The 19,455-nt window shown below is 32.9% G+C and overlaps 1 protein-coding gene across 7 annotated transcripts in view; it reads right to left on the reverse strand.

Moving 5' to 3' along the window:
• TBC1D32 (TBC1 domain family member 32) overlaps nucleotides 1-19,455 on the reverse strand; it is a 261,936-nt gene that overhangs the window by 46,535 nt on the left and 195,946 nt on the right. For 6 of the 7 annotated variants that reach the window (XM_063666543.1, XM_054492124.2, XM_063666541.1 and 3 more), the window contains 2 exons: nucleotides 5,396-5,521; nucleotides 114-197 (listed from right to left, as the gene is read on the reverse strand). In XM_063666543.1, the coding sequence (XP_063522613.1) occupies nucleotides 114-197; nucleotides 5,396-5,521 (210 nt within the window). Of the gene's footprint in view, nucleotides 1-113; nucleotides 198-5,395; nucleotides 5,522-7,657; nucleotides 8,165-13,521; nucleotides 13,585-19,455 lie in introns of those variants that run through there. The other variant, XM_054492123.2, reaches the window with a different exon arrangement.

Consider the following 19,455-nt stretch of genomic DNA (forward strand, 5'->3'; position numbering starts at 1 on the left):
TAAGAGATTGTTAGGATGAGAAAACTGCCTGTCTGTAATATCATTACACATCTCCATTAATTATCTAGTGACATAATGAGTCTTTTTCAAACTTCAAAATGTTTAAAATGTACCTGTATACTCCACTGAAGGGAAGTAACATTCAGATGGGCTTTCAGTGAGATGAAGCACAAATTTTTCAAGTAATTCTACTACGGCTGTAATAAACAAGAGAATAATTAGGATATTAAAGGTCAGAATAATATGTGACAATGCATCCTTAAATCACAGAACTAGCAGATAAAAGTCATCTGAACTTCACAGATACACTCTAAGGGAGTCCAATTCAAATGCGTACTGTTTTAATATTCATAACACTGTTTCTGATGCAAATTAAACTTTAATAACTTAGCTAAGAACCTATTCAATATAAAACTGAAAAAGGATCATCTGTTATCTCTGGATCCTCTAAGAATTATTTCAGAATTTGCTAAATGATTTCAAACCTGAAAGAAAAACAGCACTAATTATGCTATAATACCTTAACTTTGTTCTTTATGCATAACAGAAAAAAAGTATTAGTGGGTTCTAAGGCTAGGATCAATGCATAGCTCATTCAAAATCAGGACATATTATATGTTTTATATGCTTTGCAACTGATGGTATCTATTCAAGACAACCAATATCAAAACAAGGCTTGACCTATCTAGCTTAGAAGTGATAAAATGGTTATTTTCTAGGCTGGTTTGATAATGCCACTAGGCTTGCATCTAATACCTCTGAAATGGATATAAACAGGTACCATATAATTAATATGCAACCCAGAGTTTGTTGTGGGTTTGAGTTTTTTGTTGTTGTTGTTGAAAATAAATAAATGTAGAGTCAATGTTATGCTTTAAATAACAAGTACACTTTACTCACTATGTAAAATTGTCCCTTAATTATATCTAGGATATTAACTCTAACCTATATTAACTAAATGAACCCTATTCCACAAACAAGTACATTTTAAGAATATAATTCTTGGAGAACAATTAGTGTTCAACAGGTGAAAAGTCCAAAATCAAAGAGGAATAACATGCTTTTCAGCAATTGTAGCTGACAAGTTCTATCTCATAATATTTTAATGGCTTAGGACAAAAATGAAATCATTTTATTCATTGAATTCTATTCATATGATGATTTCAAAGTTGAATAAGTATTAAAAATATAAGAATCCAATTGTCAAGGGTCAGAAAGGACATCAGTATTGTAAGCTATTTATGTTTATAGTTGCTTAGACTGGTTCTATCTTCATGTGTAGACACAAATTTTGCCATACTTATAAAAATCTTTTCTCAAGTCTTTCTTCTATGAATTAATAAATTAAATAGCCCTCAGGTGAGAGCATTTAAATTATATGTGTATAAACTTCTTTCTTTATAAATCACTTAATACTGTCTCTTGAGATTATAAATTTTGCAGAAAGAATAATGTCTTGATGAAGTTCAGATATAATCATTCTTAGTTTAATGATAACAATTTAAGATGCAAGATATACATTAGTAACAAAGATTATACAGAAAGACACTCTTATAACTCCAAACATAATGTAATTATTTTTACTTTAGCACAACCATGTTTGCTACACACTATGTATTTAAGTAAAGTGCTTGAGTTAATGGGAAAAGACACAGCATATTGCTAAGCAATTCTTTGAATCCTGTGCCTTAGATTAGGTCAGAAATACAGAAAATTCATTACATCTGTGAGGGAACTACACACAAAATAATCTGATACTTAAGAGTCACATGAGCAACTTCATACGTAGCAAGCCACACTATTTTCTGGCAAGTACTGATATTCAAATATAACGTTATTGGATCAGTATATTAGAGGCTTACAGAGGAACTAATTCTATATTGCAGAGGTAAAAATGACATTACTAAAGTACTCCAAGAAGATTCTAGATTTCTACTGATGCCTATTTATTCATTTTGCCCAGCAACCCTTATGAACAGCAACATATATTTTCAGGTATTTTGAGGGATAGGCTGTACTCATGTAACAATGCTAAAAATTGATCTATATGTGGTCATTGAACCTATGACTCTTATCTCAGTACATCTTTCTAACCAATTGTAAGTGTAGCTGAACTACATAATTCCTAGAGTGGCTATTTATCTCAGTATGACCAACAGCCTCACTGTCAACCCACTGAAAATTCCATTAACACAAGGAAATTAATTCATGTCACAAAACAATCCTTAACTTTAAAACAAATTAAGTCTAGGATGTTACTGTCCAGAAAGTAAACTATAGAATATTGTTCCTCTAAAGTGAATTTTTACATTTTAAACAACAGATCTGGAATTTCTATAGAGGGTTTTAAATTATGGGCCTTCTCTCTTTAATCACATCTATTTCCTGGGGTAGGAATATGACATGAATAGTCTATAAAACCAAAATTTATAATATTTATATACTAAGAAGAACACATGGGTTTTCTGCTGAGAGAAAACTAAGGCAGACTATTCAAGGATACTTGGGTTTTGATTCTGCTTTCTCCTTGGGCTTTGCCATCTGCTATGGTCTGAAGGTTGGTATCCCTGAAAATTTCTTATGTTAAAATCCAATACATATCCAAAGAGATAGTACTCAGAAGTTTTGCCTTTGGGAAGTGAGTAAGTCATGAGGGCTCTGTCCTCATGAAAGGAATTAGTGCCCTTATAAAAGAGGCTGAAGGGAGCTGTCCTTCCCTGTATTTCACCATGTGAGGATGTAGTAAGAAGGCACCATCTTTGAAGTAGAGAGCAATTCCTTACGAGACACTGAATCTGATGGTGCCTTGATCTTGGTGTTCTCTGCCTCCAGAACTGTAAGAAATAATTTTCTAATGATTATAAGTTACCCAACCTCAAGTATTTTGCTTTGGCAGCCTGAAGAAACTAAGATATCATCACAACAATAACTGATTCCAAAACTAGGACAGCTCTATGCTTTGAGTACCCACACAACCATTCTGTTTTTCCCTTTCAGTATAGTATTCAATAAATTACACTTTATTATAAAATAGTTTTGTGTTAGAGTTTGCCCAGCCATAGGATAACTTAAGTATTCTGAGCACATTTAAGCTAGGCTAGGTTAAGCTACGATATTCAGTAGGTAAGGTGTGTTAAATGCATTTTCAACTTATGATGCATTTATTAGGATGTAGCTTCATTGTAAGTTGTATAGCATCTGTATTGTATTGAGTGAAATGTCCAATAAAATAGTATGGTTTATATTGACTGATTTTGATTAAAAATAAAAAGTGATAATATATGAAGGATAAAATTACAGGTAAATTTTAACTCTTTATTTTGCTTATTTATAATTTCTGATTTTCCTAAAATAAACATGTTAGATAATTGTCCAGTTGCTAAATGATGAATACTTAAAGTAGTGGCAGAAGATATGAATGAGAAAGAACAAATTAGAGACAGACTTAGGAACAGCATCTGTAAGACTTGGTAACTAAGAGGACAGGTATCATTCAGGGGATAAAAGGAAGAAGTCAAGGAAAATTAAGTTTCTCCTTTCAATGATTGAGTAGATACTATTGGTAATAATCAGAAAAGAGAAAGCAACAGGAAGAACATACTTCATTTTATACTCTTGATGGTATCCCACACAGGAAAAACCTAAAAATTGGGAGCACTAAAATTTAAACAAAGGGGACAATAGGATTAAATTACCAGAGCAAAATAAAAAGAAACTTAAATATAACCAAAGGTCAGTTAGAAATCACAAAAACATATTCCTTTTTTAAAAAGAAGACTCTTATATAAGAAGACTTTTTACAATTATGAGTAATTATGTGGAATCACCTAATGCTCATTGCTAGAGACAAGATTTTGCCCCAACACTATAGTCCATAAAAAGGAACCAGAAACCTTTAGACTCTATTTTTAAGAGTATCAAAGTAATGAATAGGCAGGGCACGGTGGCTCATGCCTGTAATCTCAGCATTTTGGGAGACTGAGGCGGGTGGATCACCTGAGATCAGGAGTTTGAGACCAGCCTGGCCAACATGGTGAAACCCCGTCTCTACTAAAAATACAAAAATTAACTAGGTGTCGTGACATGCGCCTGTAATCCCAGCTACTCAGGAGGCTGAGGCAGGAGAATCGCCTGAACCCAGGAGGCGGAGGTTGCAGTGAGCCAAGATCGCAACATGGCACTCCAGCCTGGACAACAGAGCAAGACTCTGTCTCAAAAACAAAACAAAGTAATAAATAACTGACATCAAGACTTGTGGAAAGTACCCTAAGATACCAAGATTCCACAGAGAACACAGTTTTAATGGTAATGTTCTACATGTTTGTCCTGTTTCAGAGGAATGAGTAAGAGTTAAACAGCTGATACTTCTCTTTTGTCTTACTATCCCTGTTAGAGATAAACTCAGAACTACATACGAATTTAGTTCTTGTATTTAAACTGAACATCATTCCAGTCTGCTGCTTTCTTAATTTGTTGTGCAAATTAAGTTTATATGAAACTGTGCAGCCCACAGTTTATATGAAATATCTCTATTATTCAATCAATGGTAAATATATACTTAGAATAGATATTTTATAAATATCTGGGGAGATAAAACATAATTTAACTGCTCACTTTATACTCAAACTTTGGAGAACAACGTTTGACTTCTTAGCCATAAATATGTAACATTATTCTCTGGAAATATTTCTCCAACAACTAACAATATAAAAACTTTTCTCCATTTCCCATTTTAAATTTTAGAACAAATGACACAAATATGAAAACTATAAAGCATTGCTGATAAAGTACACAATACCTTTTAAATTACAGTTTTCAGGAAATCTAGCTTATATTGACATTAGAACTTTTTTCTAAGCACTTCTTTTTACTTTATTCAAAATAAATAATGTTAATTTAAAAAATGATGATTTCAGAAAACAAATGCACAAGTAGATAACTGAATACAAATAAACTTGTTTGCTAATTTAGAAAACATAGCTGTTCCCTTAAAACAAAATTTCCTTAGGAGTCACTAAATTTACTTGCATGAATATAAAAGTGATTCAGAATAATAATGTTGATTAAAAAATCAATAAAATTTCTAAAAAATATAACAATATGTCATATTCAGGTAAAAACTGGTAAAACCAAGCAAATTGCTACCTAGAGGGAGTGTTCTAGTTTTGCTCACCAAGACTGTTTAGACAGTTCCAAAAAAAAAACAACAATGCTTAGTAGTGTCTCATATTTTAATCTGTGTTCTCTCAGGATCCCAATTTTCTCAGAAATCAGCGAACTTCTGGAATTAGCATTATGTTTTCTACATATGCCAATACTAATCTTTAAGAACCACAGATTCTATTAATATAATTTTCATACATAAGAAAACCCACAATGGAAACAATGTACTTACCCTCTCCACTGATTATATCAGGTTTGGCTTTCATCATTTTGCAAAATTGTCTTCGGCAGTTTTCTATCCATTCAGTTTGTTTATCAGATATTTTGAGGCATAATAAAAGCTTGTCAAGATCATTGTCTAATCAGAAAGATAACATATTATTATAATAAGACATGCTAGATATACTGAAAAATTATTAATGTTAACTATGTAAACAGCTGAAAATTCCATATGGAATACATATGGCTTTCAAAGGAAAACAGATATTCTTCTGTAATTACATCTTATACCATCAATTGTTTGTTACATGTATAAAAAGTTGACAACAATGAATTACTGAATTATTAAAAGCTCATAAAATGGATTGTGATCTGTAACCATAATTCTTTAATAGTCTTTTTCTTATATGAATATGGCTCACTACTGAGAATCTGTTTTAATAGACAGCGTGAACCTTAAAATTTCATTATGCAGACTGACAGGAACACTACACTCATTCCTCATGTACTTTCAGATACACTTTTTTATTCACTTCTTTAAAAGCAAAAAAAAAAGCATAAGTGTAAAAAATCTTCAGTCAAACATTTATTCATCTTGGAAAAAATATGTTGCTGAAGGGGTTAAAATATGCTATTCTGGCATATTGATTATTTAAATTAAAGACACTTGAAAAACAGCAAGATCACATTGACCTTCATGTTTTTTCTCTATAAAGAAAATAAAATTCTCATGTGATAGACACTCTCTATACTAGAAGAAAAGACAACATATTTACCTTCAAGGATGAGAAGTTGAGACCAGAGAATACTTTGCAAACCTTATTAAAATGACTTATCTTTTAAGCCTCCCACATAATTTAGTCACATTTTCATAGTTTATTATTCTTTGTTCAACTCAGTATACAGGTAACTGCTTCTTTGAGTCTTCATTTCCCTATGAGAACTCTCATGCCACGTAAAACTTGTATTATGCTTTTCTCCTGTTGATCTGTTATTTCAATTTAATTCTCAGATCCTGCTGGGACCCAAAGAGGTTGGAGGTAGAGATTTTCTGCACATAAACTGAAGATAATGAATAGGGCTAAATAAAGTATTTATGGCTAAAATGTAACTTTTCTTCTAAGTGAACTCATGAATACATAGCAGATTCCATTTAATTACGTAGCTTTAAAGGTACTTTTTCCCATGAGATTTTATTTTTAAAAAATCAATGAATAATATAGTAAATGAACAGTTAAGTGTTGTTAAAAAAGATATATGCCTATGTATTCATATAGACATATACATATGTAAAAATTCAAAGGAGACAAAAGAGGCAAAGATGTTCTCTTATTTTCTAGAATAAAATGGGAGAATCAGTAGCCAAATTAATCCATACCTTTTTCTTTACCGCTTCTCTTGAAAGAGATTTTGAGGATAAAAAGAGAACAAGAAACTTTTGAAATTATAGGGTTAAAGGCTTAATTGTTTCTGCTCTAAATTATGGTATGGGAACATTAACACTACAAAATCATCTACCTAAGCTCTATTTTAGGTTAATTAATCCCACCAGGAAGATACCAGTGGTCAACGTGATACTTGAGAGGGTTTCAGTTAACAATGTCTTACTTTTTTCTTAAAGAAAATTATAATAACGAAAGCAAGTCTTTCTTCTTCCAGGTTTTAAAAATCAAAGAAGCTTTCCAGCATAATACAACTATTTAAATTTAAGTTTTCAGCCCAATTTTTATAAAATTCCATTTACTATATACAGAAGTCCTCCTACGTGGATATAATAATCAAGACAATATCACTGCCCTCATGAAATGCACGTCATATAAAGCATATGCATGTATATGTGTGTATATACATATAAACAGAAAATAATACTGTAATCAAGGTATGTCATTCCTGTGATCTAAAATTTCAGTGTTATTCAGCCCTAAGAAAACTGCTACGTATTGCTGCATGATCCTCATGATTATCATATATAAAATCAGATTTATGTAAATATTTCCCTCTTTGACATTTAGGTCAGAAAAAGCCTTTTTATACCAAAGCTACATACATACTCTCTCATACAAACACATGAATACACAGATACATACACCAAACACATGTGGACTCACATAAATACACACATAAAGCAAAAAGTTGTTTTGTTGAAAGCATATGTAATTCTGCTATCCAGTACTAATCTATTTTCTTTGAATACCAAGACTACAATGATACGTTTCACAAATAGCCTTTGTCAGAAGCAATAACTAGAGAAAAATTATCAAGCATTAAATCAAAAGAGAAAATGATTCTTTTTAATAAAAACACTTAAAACTATAAACTCATAAAATTTCAACACAGTTAATAATTTTACTGAAAATTATGTTATTGCTAACAAAAAAGTTTTAATGTTAAATGTATCTTGACAAGAATTAGGTAAAGACTTAATTCGACATTATTGAAATTGAATTTTTATCGTTTTCATTTAAAATATCCACATTACATATTGCCAAGAATAAAATATCTAGAGTCTAATAAGAAACACTAGTGACACATGATTGCAAAGATAATGCAGTTTTTTCATCTTTGTTTCCTCCTGTTTTCTTCTTCTACTCATGTGTAACTCCATCTTTTACCTCCTTCAAACAAAGGATGTTACTACCTCCTTCAGAGGACATCCATATAGCCCTTTCATAGGCTATCTGTTATTTATAAATCTGTTTTCTTTTTACTCCTCCCTCCTCTTGCTCTCCATTCTCTCTCCTTTGACACTTGCTATTCTGTTTTGCTTTGTCATCATCTCATTCTAAGGAAAAGAACACAAGGCATTATAATTGTAAACAGCACTGAGGCAGCAGATGTGGTATGTGACTGAATCTACCAGTTGGTAGACAGCCTGAAGGACCCAGTTTAGATAGCTGGAAATTGGATTTGAGGCAATAAAGAAATGCTGAGCTGAAAACAGGCTGACTAAAAGACTGTTAGAGAGACAGCTTTCTACCCTGCATTATACTTCTGGCTACTCTTCCCCCAGCCATCATTGAAAGTATATGCTTTACAATTTGTACTCCTCAAAGTTAAAAATATGAAATGATGTGATATGATATTAACTGAAAAACATGTATATCTGTGATATTACTGAGTTTGAGGGGAACAATAAATAATTCATTTATCTTCTCCAAATTTGGGACCAACTGAGAAGCCAATAGGTATAGATAAACAGAGTTCAAAGTTATCAGTGTTAGTATATAAACAGCTAAATTAAGCATCATTGCTTGCATCTACTGACACATGGCCTTCTAGATGTCTTCCCTGAACTGAGTACCATAAATCTATTCAGCCACAGACAGACAGAGACAAAAACCCCCTGACTGTTCTTGCTAGAAAAAGTGCAAAAATAACCTAAAGACTGGCTAAATTAAAAGTGCAGCCTACAAGTAGGCTAGCCCATGACCTTCTATTCCTTCTTCCAGATTCACTTATCAGCCATTTCTCTTAACTTATGCAGAATGAGTAAGGAAGTCCAGGGAGAGGCCAATGGTATTACTCCAGCAAAGGCCCTTTGAGATGGAGACATGAGGTAAGGGAAAATGAAAGCTCCTCCATAATAGATATTTTATATGACAATTCTAAATTAGCGACTGTGAGTGTAATATGAAAAATACATAGAATTCCATATTTCCCAATATTTATACATGGAACATTTCCATATTTATAATCAGGAAAAAAAGAATATTAAAAAAAGTTTTCCTTCTGGCCACGATGGAGGAACTAGGAATAGACTTGCCTTCTGCTGTAAACAACCAGACTGGATAAAATATATCAAATAACTGTTTTCAGACATTAGTCAATGGGCAGCGCAGGACTGTAATGTCTGAGAAAAGGGAAACCAATGAGGTAAGCTTTATGATTGTCCACTTTCTTCCTGGAGGTTTTGCTGAATTAAGGAGACAGGTGTCAGATTTCAAAGAGATTAAAGAGGCTAAAATTTGTGGATTAGAATACTGGAGAGAAAGAGCTCTAGCAAACTGGTTAACTATTTTTCAAGTTGGCTGCTGATTAATCAGCTGTGGAAACTAAGGGTGAAATTTCACAAGGCTGAGCAAGCAACAGCTGGGGGTTATAAACTGAATAATTCCCAGAGCACACCTAGAGTTACAAGATGTCCAAGTTCCAAACAGAATGGAGAGTACTAGTTAATTACCTAGGTTTTCCACAGAGGTCCCAGAAAGGTCAAACCTTGGTAACAGGTAAAATTAGTCTTAAAGTAAGGCAATTATTCATCCACCCTAACAAAAAAATGGAAGCCCTGACAGTAAAGCTGATCCACAAGCAACTTAGCTGCCCACCAAAAAAATGTCCACTACTCCTTAAAGAAAGACAACAAAATTTAGCACTCTAATACAAAGTTAATAATGTCTAATGTCCCCCAAAACTCCCCTAACATGAATAAAAAGAAAGAATGTGACTCATAACTTGCAGATACATCAATTAACAGATTAACAGACACAGATTCACAAAAGATTGAAATTATCAAGGACATTAAAGCAATTATTTTTAGGGATTTAAAGAAAACACAAACCAAAAGTAGATGTTTAAACAAACTGTGGTTTTTCAATACTGCCATCTCAGTAAAAAGAGACAGGTGAATGGGACATGCAACAACTTGGGTCAATCTCAAAACCATGATGCTAAGAGAAAGGAAACAGGTACAAAGAATGTATCCTATGTAATTCTATTTGTATGAAATGCTGGAACAGGAAGAACTAATCTTATAGCAGTTGTTCTCAAGTGGACATGGTTTTGCTCCCCAGGGAACATTTGGCAATGTCTATAGACATTTCTGATTGTCACAACTGAGAAGAGAGAGGGAGAGTTTTATTGGCATCAAGTGGATTGGAGCCAGGGATGCTGCTAAAAATCCTACAATGCACAGGAAAATCCCCCCCTGGCAAAGAAAAGCAAATTACCCAAAACATTAATAGTGCTAAGACTGAGAAGCCCTGACTTACAGTAATGAAAAAAATTAATGGTAGTATGCAAGTGGGTGGAGAGAAGCTGACTGCAAAAGACAAAGGGAATTAATGCGAGATCATGAGAAAATGTTCTATATTTGGTTATGGTGGTGGTGTTCTGTGTATAAATATTTCTAAAAATTCAAACTCCTTTCTTAAAACAGATGCATTCTGTTGTATATAGAAATTTTATTATATACACATGTGTATGTAAACAAGTATGTGTATAATTAAAGGTTACTTAAGTGATTGAAATTAAGCATACTAGTACATTACTAAAATATGAGCAGTTATAGTTCATAATTTGTTATAAAGTCTATATCAGAACTCACTAAGATTTAATTAAAAGTATATGCATGTGTAAAATGATTCACTTACAAGAACTCTAATGACTATATTATGGTAAAGTGTTTTAACGTATGCATTTTAAAAATCCTCATTAATATGTCCTGATAAGAGTTTCTGACTGCTTTCTGAATGAAATACAGGCTCCTGTAATGAAATGAACATTCACTTCTTGGGAGTAAATAAGAAAGTAATTTATATTTTCTAGGTGATTAAATATAATAATCCTTTTTAAACTCACAATACTTTATTTTTATAGCAACCATGTCTACATTCCTCTAAAAGTGCAGTATTATTTCTAGAGACAGAGGATAATAAATGATGTCTCAGTATATCCATTCTATATCCAGTTATGATGAAGTAACCATGGAAAACTACCAGTTTGTTTTCCCAAGAAAGGCTTGATGTATCTAATGAGTAAGGTGGAGAAAGAAATAGTCTTCTTCTCTATATTCTTTAAGACCACTAAGAAAAATTGGAAGAAGGTAAAAAAAAAAAAAACAAAAAAAAAACAACAACAAAAAACTACTTTAATCTCTGTCCTTACCACCACTGAGGAAAAGGAAAACAAAAAAGAAAACATCAAGTTTCATGTTTAAAAAATCTATTGATGATAGTTGAAAATATTTCAAAAACTCTAAAATTCTTTGTTATGGTAAGCATTATAATCTTTTTATATTTGGGGATATTATAAAATTATTTTCTCAGGTCATATAGGAACAAAGAGTATATTTAAAATGTAAGATTATTATAGATGATGTAGAAAGAGAGACTATAAAGAAAGAACTTCTGTATAGTTCTTTCATTTCAAGGGGAGGGAAACAGTAAGGTCGATATAAATATAAAGGAAAACATGCAATCTACACAGAAAAAGTTTAATAATTACTTTCTAGGATGTCAGTCAGTAATTCTGAGTGCCCATTTTTGAAATAATATTGTAACTGACATTTCAAAAGGGAGAAAAAGTAAAATAAAGACTTCATAAACTAGCAAGAGATTCCTAGGCTTAATTTAGATAGCCAACCTTGTATGATCCTGAAGTTTATTTTTGTGTTTCTACTTACTTTCTCTTCCTCCATTTAGATTAATGCAGTCAGCATTTCACTTTACTTTTACCATAATAAGCAAGGAAAAACCTTGGAGTGGTCCCTGAGAAGCAATTCTACAGAAAACTAATACAAGGAATTTATATATCATTCCATCTATAAATTTGGGAGTATCCAAATTCTGACAAGTCTCTATTTTGTGTGAACAACTGTGGATTAAGGTATGTCATCTATATCTTACATAGATTATTCCTTATTTTGGATTTATCATCCCACTTTTGCTTTTCATTAATATTTGATAATTAAGCATTTACTATAGGAGAAATTGGTGGAAATAAACAAATGAAGAATTAGTCTTCCCTTGTCATCTTACTGCACCTGCACTAGTAGAAGATCTATTTTCTCTGCTATAGATAGATATGACAGTAAAAATACATGAAAACTGAGTTTTACTTATCAAAAGAAAATACTTATTCTGATTTTCTAGTCATCTCAATAGCTGCAGCTCAAGATTTACTACAGAGGGGAAAAACCATAATCTCAGTCATACTACCAGTTTCCTCAGTTCATAGGTTGATGTCAAATAAAAGTCAATTACCTTTATCTGCAGAAAATAAATCTTAGTTCCAAGGTTAGAAACAATAGAAAAGAAAAAAGCATGAGAAAATGCCTGACTTGACATAAAGGCCTAGATAAATATTTGATAAAAGACTATATCAACAAAAAGCATTTATAGACTATATGTGTAAGACAGAATACAAAAGCCTTTTAAAATAAGCACACACAATATCTGTCATCATGTTATATTACACTTTATATAGTACCATATTATTTTTCTTTTTTTTTTTTTTGAGACGGAGTCTCACTCTGTCGCCCAGGCTGGAGTGCAGTGGAACAATCTTGGCTCATTGCAAGCTCCGCCTCCTGGGTTCACGCCATTCTCCTGCCTCAGACTCTGGAGTAGCTGGGACTACAGGCACCCGCCACCACGCCTGGCTAATTTTTTTTGTATTTTTAGTAGAGACAGGGTTTCACTGTGTTAGCCAGGATGGTCTTGATCTCCTGACCTTGTGATGCGCCTGCCTCGGCCTCCCAAAATGCTGGGATTACAGGCATGAGCCACCGCGCCCAGCCATACCATATTATTTTTCAAAGTATTTTTACTCATGCCTAGGGGTTTCTATTTTTAATTGATTGGGGGAGAATTAGTAATCCTAAATTTTACATAATTCATCACACTTGCAAAGGCAATCCAGTCCAGTCATTCGTTAAATAGGCAATTTTCATTATTTTATCAAAATGCAATTGCAATTACAGTCCATCTCATTCTCCCCTTTTCTCCTTAAAAAGTTTATTTCCACATACTATGCAGGTAATATTCCAATTTTAAATCTTTACTATTAGAATTGGAGAATGGATTGTCATCAATTTGCAAATGAAATGGCAATAATTCATCAGAGACATGAACAGACAATTTCTGAAAAGGCAGAAAGTATCAGCAAGAATCAACACCAGTGAATAAGGATATATATCCAATAAGAACAAGAAAAATTGTTAAACAAAATCAGTATAGATTAATGAAAACTATGTTGTTAAATTAAAGATATTGTTCTAGTGAAAAAAATAGACATTTGTAGTTAAGAAGGCTAAATTTCAACATCTTTTAATGCAAAAAAAAAACAATATCAGCATAAGGTGATAAAATATGTAGGCATCCTAAGATTATAATTATAAAACCCAAGAACTTTTTTACTCACTCACTGAACACTGCATAGCTCCAGAGACACAGAATATGGTATTCTTGTTCTTTGGCCCCATCTCTGATTTAGAAATGTTATCTATCATTAGTTTTGTTATTAACCAAAATACATTGCAATAATTTTCTAACTGTTCTATAAATAGTACTTTGCAACTATAAAATATTCAAAATAAACTTTATATATAGTAATACCTACAAAAGGAAAACCTTTTCCATTCCCCAAAATATTAATGCATTAACATTGCCAGAGGTTTGTATTTTCACTTGTCTACTTTTATAAAGTGCCAAAACTATGCAAATAATATAGATGCAATATAGTGGCTTAGCATCATGGTCTTTACCTAAGAGCATAATATGGTTTTCAAGGACATTTGACTCATACATAGAACCCAATGATTCAAGACATATTTTATACTGAATTCATTCAGAGCTGAAAATTTACAAATGATGAAAAACAAGTTCTAACTAGAATTTGCTTCTGTTTTATATAATATACACCTCCCCCCACCCTGATTTCATTTAATTTGTAGTAAAAAAAAAAAATTACATCAGGTTGGGGCAAAAAAAAAGATACTATAGAGGGATATTTATATCTTACATATTATTAACTTTAAAATGATCTGTTTTCTCATAGAGGAATAATATCTGAAACTACCTGGCTAAAAGTATTGGAACGATCTGACTGTAAAGATTTTAATATTATTTGGTATATTACATTAAAAGGAATGATTATAACCATATAACTTACTCTTTTATATAGTATTTGAAAAAGAATATTTTACCAGGCAGAAAAATCAATTTCCTATCAGATAAGCAGAAATGTGATGGAGAAGGTAGTCAAGTAAGATACTGAAGCTATAAAAGGCTAAATTTGAAGTAATCGCAGACTAAAAGGCTGTACATTTTTTAGTAATTTTTTCAATTGTGAAAAAATAGGATGTAATGCTAACAATGCACACCTTTTATGTGCCATAAAAATGTAAAGTACCACTTGCTAAATGATGAAATAACTATAATAAAGGTGTCTACTTCATGAATAATATATATGGAAGTATAACTCAAGAAGCTTTCTAACTGCAAACTTTTGCATACTCTAGAACATGAGTCAAATCAGAGGTTATTCCAAATACGAGTAAAAATTCCTAAATTTACTTCAGATTAGCCTGAACAAAAGTTTTAATGTCCAGTGACAGAGTCAAAGAGAGAGCTTGATAATGGAAAAAATACAGGAGAAAGAAATCCAGCGTTGATTTACTATTTACTCTTTCATTCAATAAATATTTATGTACTGCCTACTTCTTAAGGCAAACAGCATGTTTGCTTCATAGAAATTACATTTTAGGGTAGTAGACAATACATAAATACATAAACTCACTGTAAGGTATAAATACTCTTAGAGAAATAAACAAAGGTCCAGAGAGAGAAATAAGCAAGAGAAGAAATATATTTTAGATAAGGTGGAGATAACCTCTCTGAAGAAGTGACATTTAGACTAAACTCAAAAGGTTTAAACAGGACTACCCATGGGAAGAGGAGGAATTAGTGTTCCAGGAAAGGGGAGTATCAAGAGCAAAGGATCAGAGGCATAAGCCTAATGTCTTTTAAGGAGTGAAGTTTGCAAAGCACTTATCTCATAAGAAACTTATGTCTAGAATACATGAAGTGCTCTTACAACTCAATTATTAAAAAACAAATAACTCAATTAAAAATGGGCAAAGTGATGGAACAGTCACTTCTCAAAGGAAGATACCAAATGGCCAAAAAGCACATGAAAAGTCATCAGCAAAATACAAATCAAAATCACAATGAGATACCACTTCATAGCCACTGGAATAGTTAGATCAAAAGGTCAGATGAAGAGATATAGAAAATAATTTATGTCAGCTGCTCAAATGATTAAACATAGATTATCATATAATCCAGCAACTCCAATCCTAGGTATACTGAAGAGAAATGAAATGTACGTTCACACAGAAACTTATGCATGAATGTGTAGGAGTTCGGTCAGGGTGGTGGGAAAAGTTGTAAAAAAAAAAAAAAAAAAAAGTTACAGGAAAGACGCAAACCTTTTTAAAAAGCCGGAAGGTTTTGCAAAAGCTTTAGGAAAAGGTTATGGCTAAAGGCAGCCTAATCCTCTTACCTTTAGCTAATAGCAAAAAGCAAATAACAAGGGAATGTAGAGGAGTTTATCTAGATAGCTTGTTTACTTATGTTGTCCTAAAACCAACTTTTGATCATTTGTGTGCAAGACTGCTCTCTACTCGAAGGGTCAACAATGTTTATTACCCACAAATTGTGTTTGCTCCAAACCTTTGTCATTAAATCTGTACTAAATAAATGTGAGCATCGCCAGCTTAGGGGGGCTGCAAACTCTTTTTGGCCCCTAGTGCCAGCAGTCCCCTAGCCCACTCTTTCACTGGATACCTTTGTCTAAGTACTCCTTTCATCTGTCACTCAGCCAGTCTGCAGGGCAGACTCGGCATGAATGTTTATGCATAAGATCAGAGAAAGGCAATCTAATGCCAAGTGGCATGACTGCCAGTAACCTTGTGAGTCAGCGCCACACTTCGAATGTTCTATTGGTCTCATTAGTAGCACTAGAAACATATAAAAAATGACCAGAAAAATTACTCTCCTCTTTAAAGACAGCAGCCTCAACTGAGTAAATATACCTCCAAAAGGTTTCTTGATAAAGATAGAAATTCCACAGTAGTAAGATATATAGGATATAGATGTAATTTAGAATGCTGATTATTTTATAGGTCATCCTGAATAAACATTATAAAAGTATTTTTAAGTAATAAAATGGATATAGGAAGCTAGATGGGGAAATAAGAACAACAAACATCTCATCTTCTTGAGATGTGTCTCTTTGATGCTTTCAATGACTGGAGTATGCTATCCAACTCCTCAAGCTATTTTTAATTTTCTATATGGAAGTTCTGAATTTCCCATACTCCTCTGAGAAAGAAGTCCTCATTCTGAGCATGTTGTAATGCAACATAGTAGAGTGGACTGGCCAATGGAGTAATAACTCCCGGGAAATCTAATTTTAGCTCAGAAAAACAAAAACAAAAGAAATTAAATTACTATTTTACTACCTTCCTGTTCCATACAGAAGGGCATTATGAGGCAATCTCCAGTAGTTCACCTTAACAGCTCCTAACATGCTAACTGGTACTTGCTTTTGACCACAGTACGACTATTCTTTTCCACTCGATCTGCTTGCCTCTTCTCTGTCTTTTGCAGAGGCAGCAAGTTATAACACTAGTACATATAACTAGTGCTTATATTATAGTACTAGCTATAACATTAGTACCATAATATAAGTTATAACACTAGTACATATTATACTACCTATCTATACCCTCAGGTAACAGAGAAATGATATTCTAAGTAGAAATTATTTCTACCACATGGAAGGGAATGTTTTTGTGTGTGATGATGATCTATACATATACTCATATACATGTATTCAAGTGTACATATATACACATATGTATACATATATACACAGAGAATGTATAGATCAATAGCTTTTAAATGGCCACCTACATTTTAATATGGTGACCCTAAATATGTTCATAAAGAGAAATAATTGAACCAGATGATGTCTCAAAATTCTTATTTATAGATGAAGAAGAATCATCTAATGGTTAACACTGATGCCAATAAGCTAACAAGAGGCAATTTAACAGATGAGATGCTAACTGTAGCAAACAGAATAAATCTAGAAGCTGGGAGGCAAATGAAGAGGACGCCACCATGTGCACACAACTGAAGTGATTTTTTTCCCACAACAATGAAATTATATCCCAAAATTGTGCAGTGCAAATGATGACTAAACTAACACCTTACAAAATCTGTGAATCATTACATGTGAATCACAAAACAAGAATGGAAAGTAGATGACTCTTGCTGTTAAAATAACTTTGGTGTCTTAAATATTGCTACCTTAAGCATAGTATTTTTTAAAGTGCACTATTAATGTTTAGCTTTATTTAACGGTATTTAACCAGACACATACCTGTTAGAAACACATTTAGCTCTATTTTTTTTTTCATTGAGTTCACACAGAAAGCATCACTATACTCTCCTAGGTATAAAATGAAGCTGGACATGCTTCTCACTTTCCCATTTTCTGCTAAGAGCATATGGTCAGTGACACAGATATCAGCAATATCAGAATGAGATATTATGAATTGACTAAATCCCTGTAAAAATCTCTTCCTAGGCTATCTATTGCTGCCTAGATCATGCTCTCTTCCTTAACAAAACCACAATAATATCAGGATCACTCTTATTACGAGGAAGTATCAGGTACTAGTTTTAAATTGGGAATAATGTCTTATTCAAACACTTGTGCTTTAGAAACAAACAGAAAGAAAGTAAGAGTTCCTGTCCAGTATGGTGGGAAAATAAGCAATTAAATAAGGCTTAAGATAGTACTACACTCCCTAAAACAGAGCATATGCCAGTAAAGATGTCACAAATGTGTTAGGCCTTGTAAGCTACAGGGAAGTCACTGAAGGATTTTGATTAGAAGAGTAATATAATCTAACCCATGTTTCAGCAGCATCCCTCTGGCTGCTGTGTTGAGAATAGACTAAACACTTGGCAGGACATTGCAGCAGGTAAGAAATGAGAGTGGTAGTAGATGAGTGAGAGTGGTTTTATTTTAGATATGTAGAGTCAAGATTTGCTGACAGATTAGATGTGGGGTATAAAGACAGAGACGAGTGCATGAATGCCGTTAGGTTTATTGTCTGGAGAACTGGGAGCAAACAGTTGCCATTTCTGAAAGGGGAAAAAATGCCAAAGGAACAAATTTTGGGGGAGTATTAAAAATTTATCTGAGACATGTTAAGTTTGATATATATATTCAACTTACTAGGAGAAATGTCAAGTAGACAGTTTAATATATGAGATATGAGTTCAAGGCAAAGATAAGTATTAGAGATATAAATCTGAGAGCCATCAGCATATTGGATAGTATTTCAGTCATGAGAGCCTCACAACAGTAATGTAGCTAGAAAAAAAGAAGACAACTGAGAACTCACTATGGGGCTTTCCAAAGTTTAAATGTTAGAGAGATGTGAAATACCCAACAAATGAGACAAAAGAAGAATTCATCAGAGATGCAGGAGGAAAACCAAACAAGAGTATTTTCTGGAAGTCAAATGAAGAAATTGTTTCAAAAAAAGAGGGCAGGTTTGAGTGATACTGCTAGGTGATGAGGACTGAGATCTGACCAGTGGGCTGAATGCCGGTGGAGTTTTAGGGTGAAAGCCTGATTAGCTTACAAGTGGGTCCAAGAGAGAATGGAAAGAGAGTAATAGGAATACTCAGCTAACTCCTTCAAGGAATTCTGAAGTAAAAGGCAGGCCAGAAGTGAGATTTTAGTGAGGGGAAAGTATGTCCAAGAGAAGATATTTTAAATATAAGAGAATAAACACCATGCTTGTTGGCATATCGAAAACATCAAGATGCTCCAAGCCAGAAAATAATAATAAAGAGGGAGATCAGCCCTTAAAAAGAGAGAAATCCTGTCATTTGTGATAACATGGATGAACCTTGAGGACATTGTGTTTGGTAAAATAACCCAGGCACAGAAAGACAAACACTCTATAATCTCGCTTATGTGCAAGCTGAAAAATTTAAACTCATAGAAATGGGGCATAGAATGGTTACCAGAAGCTGGAGGGCAGGGTATTGGGGGAGATAGTCAAATGATACAAAATTTCAGTTAAATAAAAGGAATATGTTTTAAGCTGTCTATTGTACAACATGGTGACTATGTTATTAACAATGTATTATATATTTGAAAATTGCCAAGAAAGTAATTTTAAATATTATCATCAGAAAAATAAGCATGTGAGATTATGCATATGTTAATTGGCTGAATTTAGCCATTCCACAATGTACACATATT

This window comes from Pongo pygmaeus, chromosome 5 (genome assembly GCF_028885625.2).
Source record: "Pongo pygmaeus isolate AG05252 chromosome 5, NHGRI_mPonPyg2-v2.0_pri, whole genome shotgun sequence".
Lineage (NCBI taxonomy): Eukaryota > Metazoa > Chordata > Mammalia > Primates > Hominidae > Pongo > Pongo pygmaeus.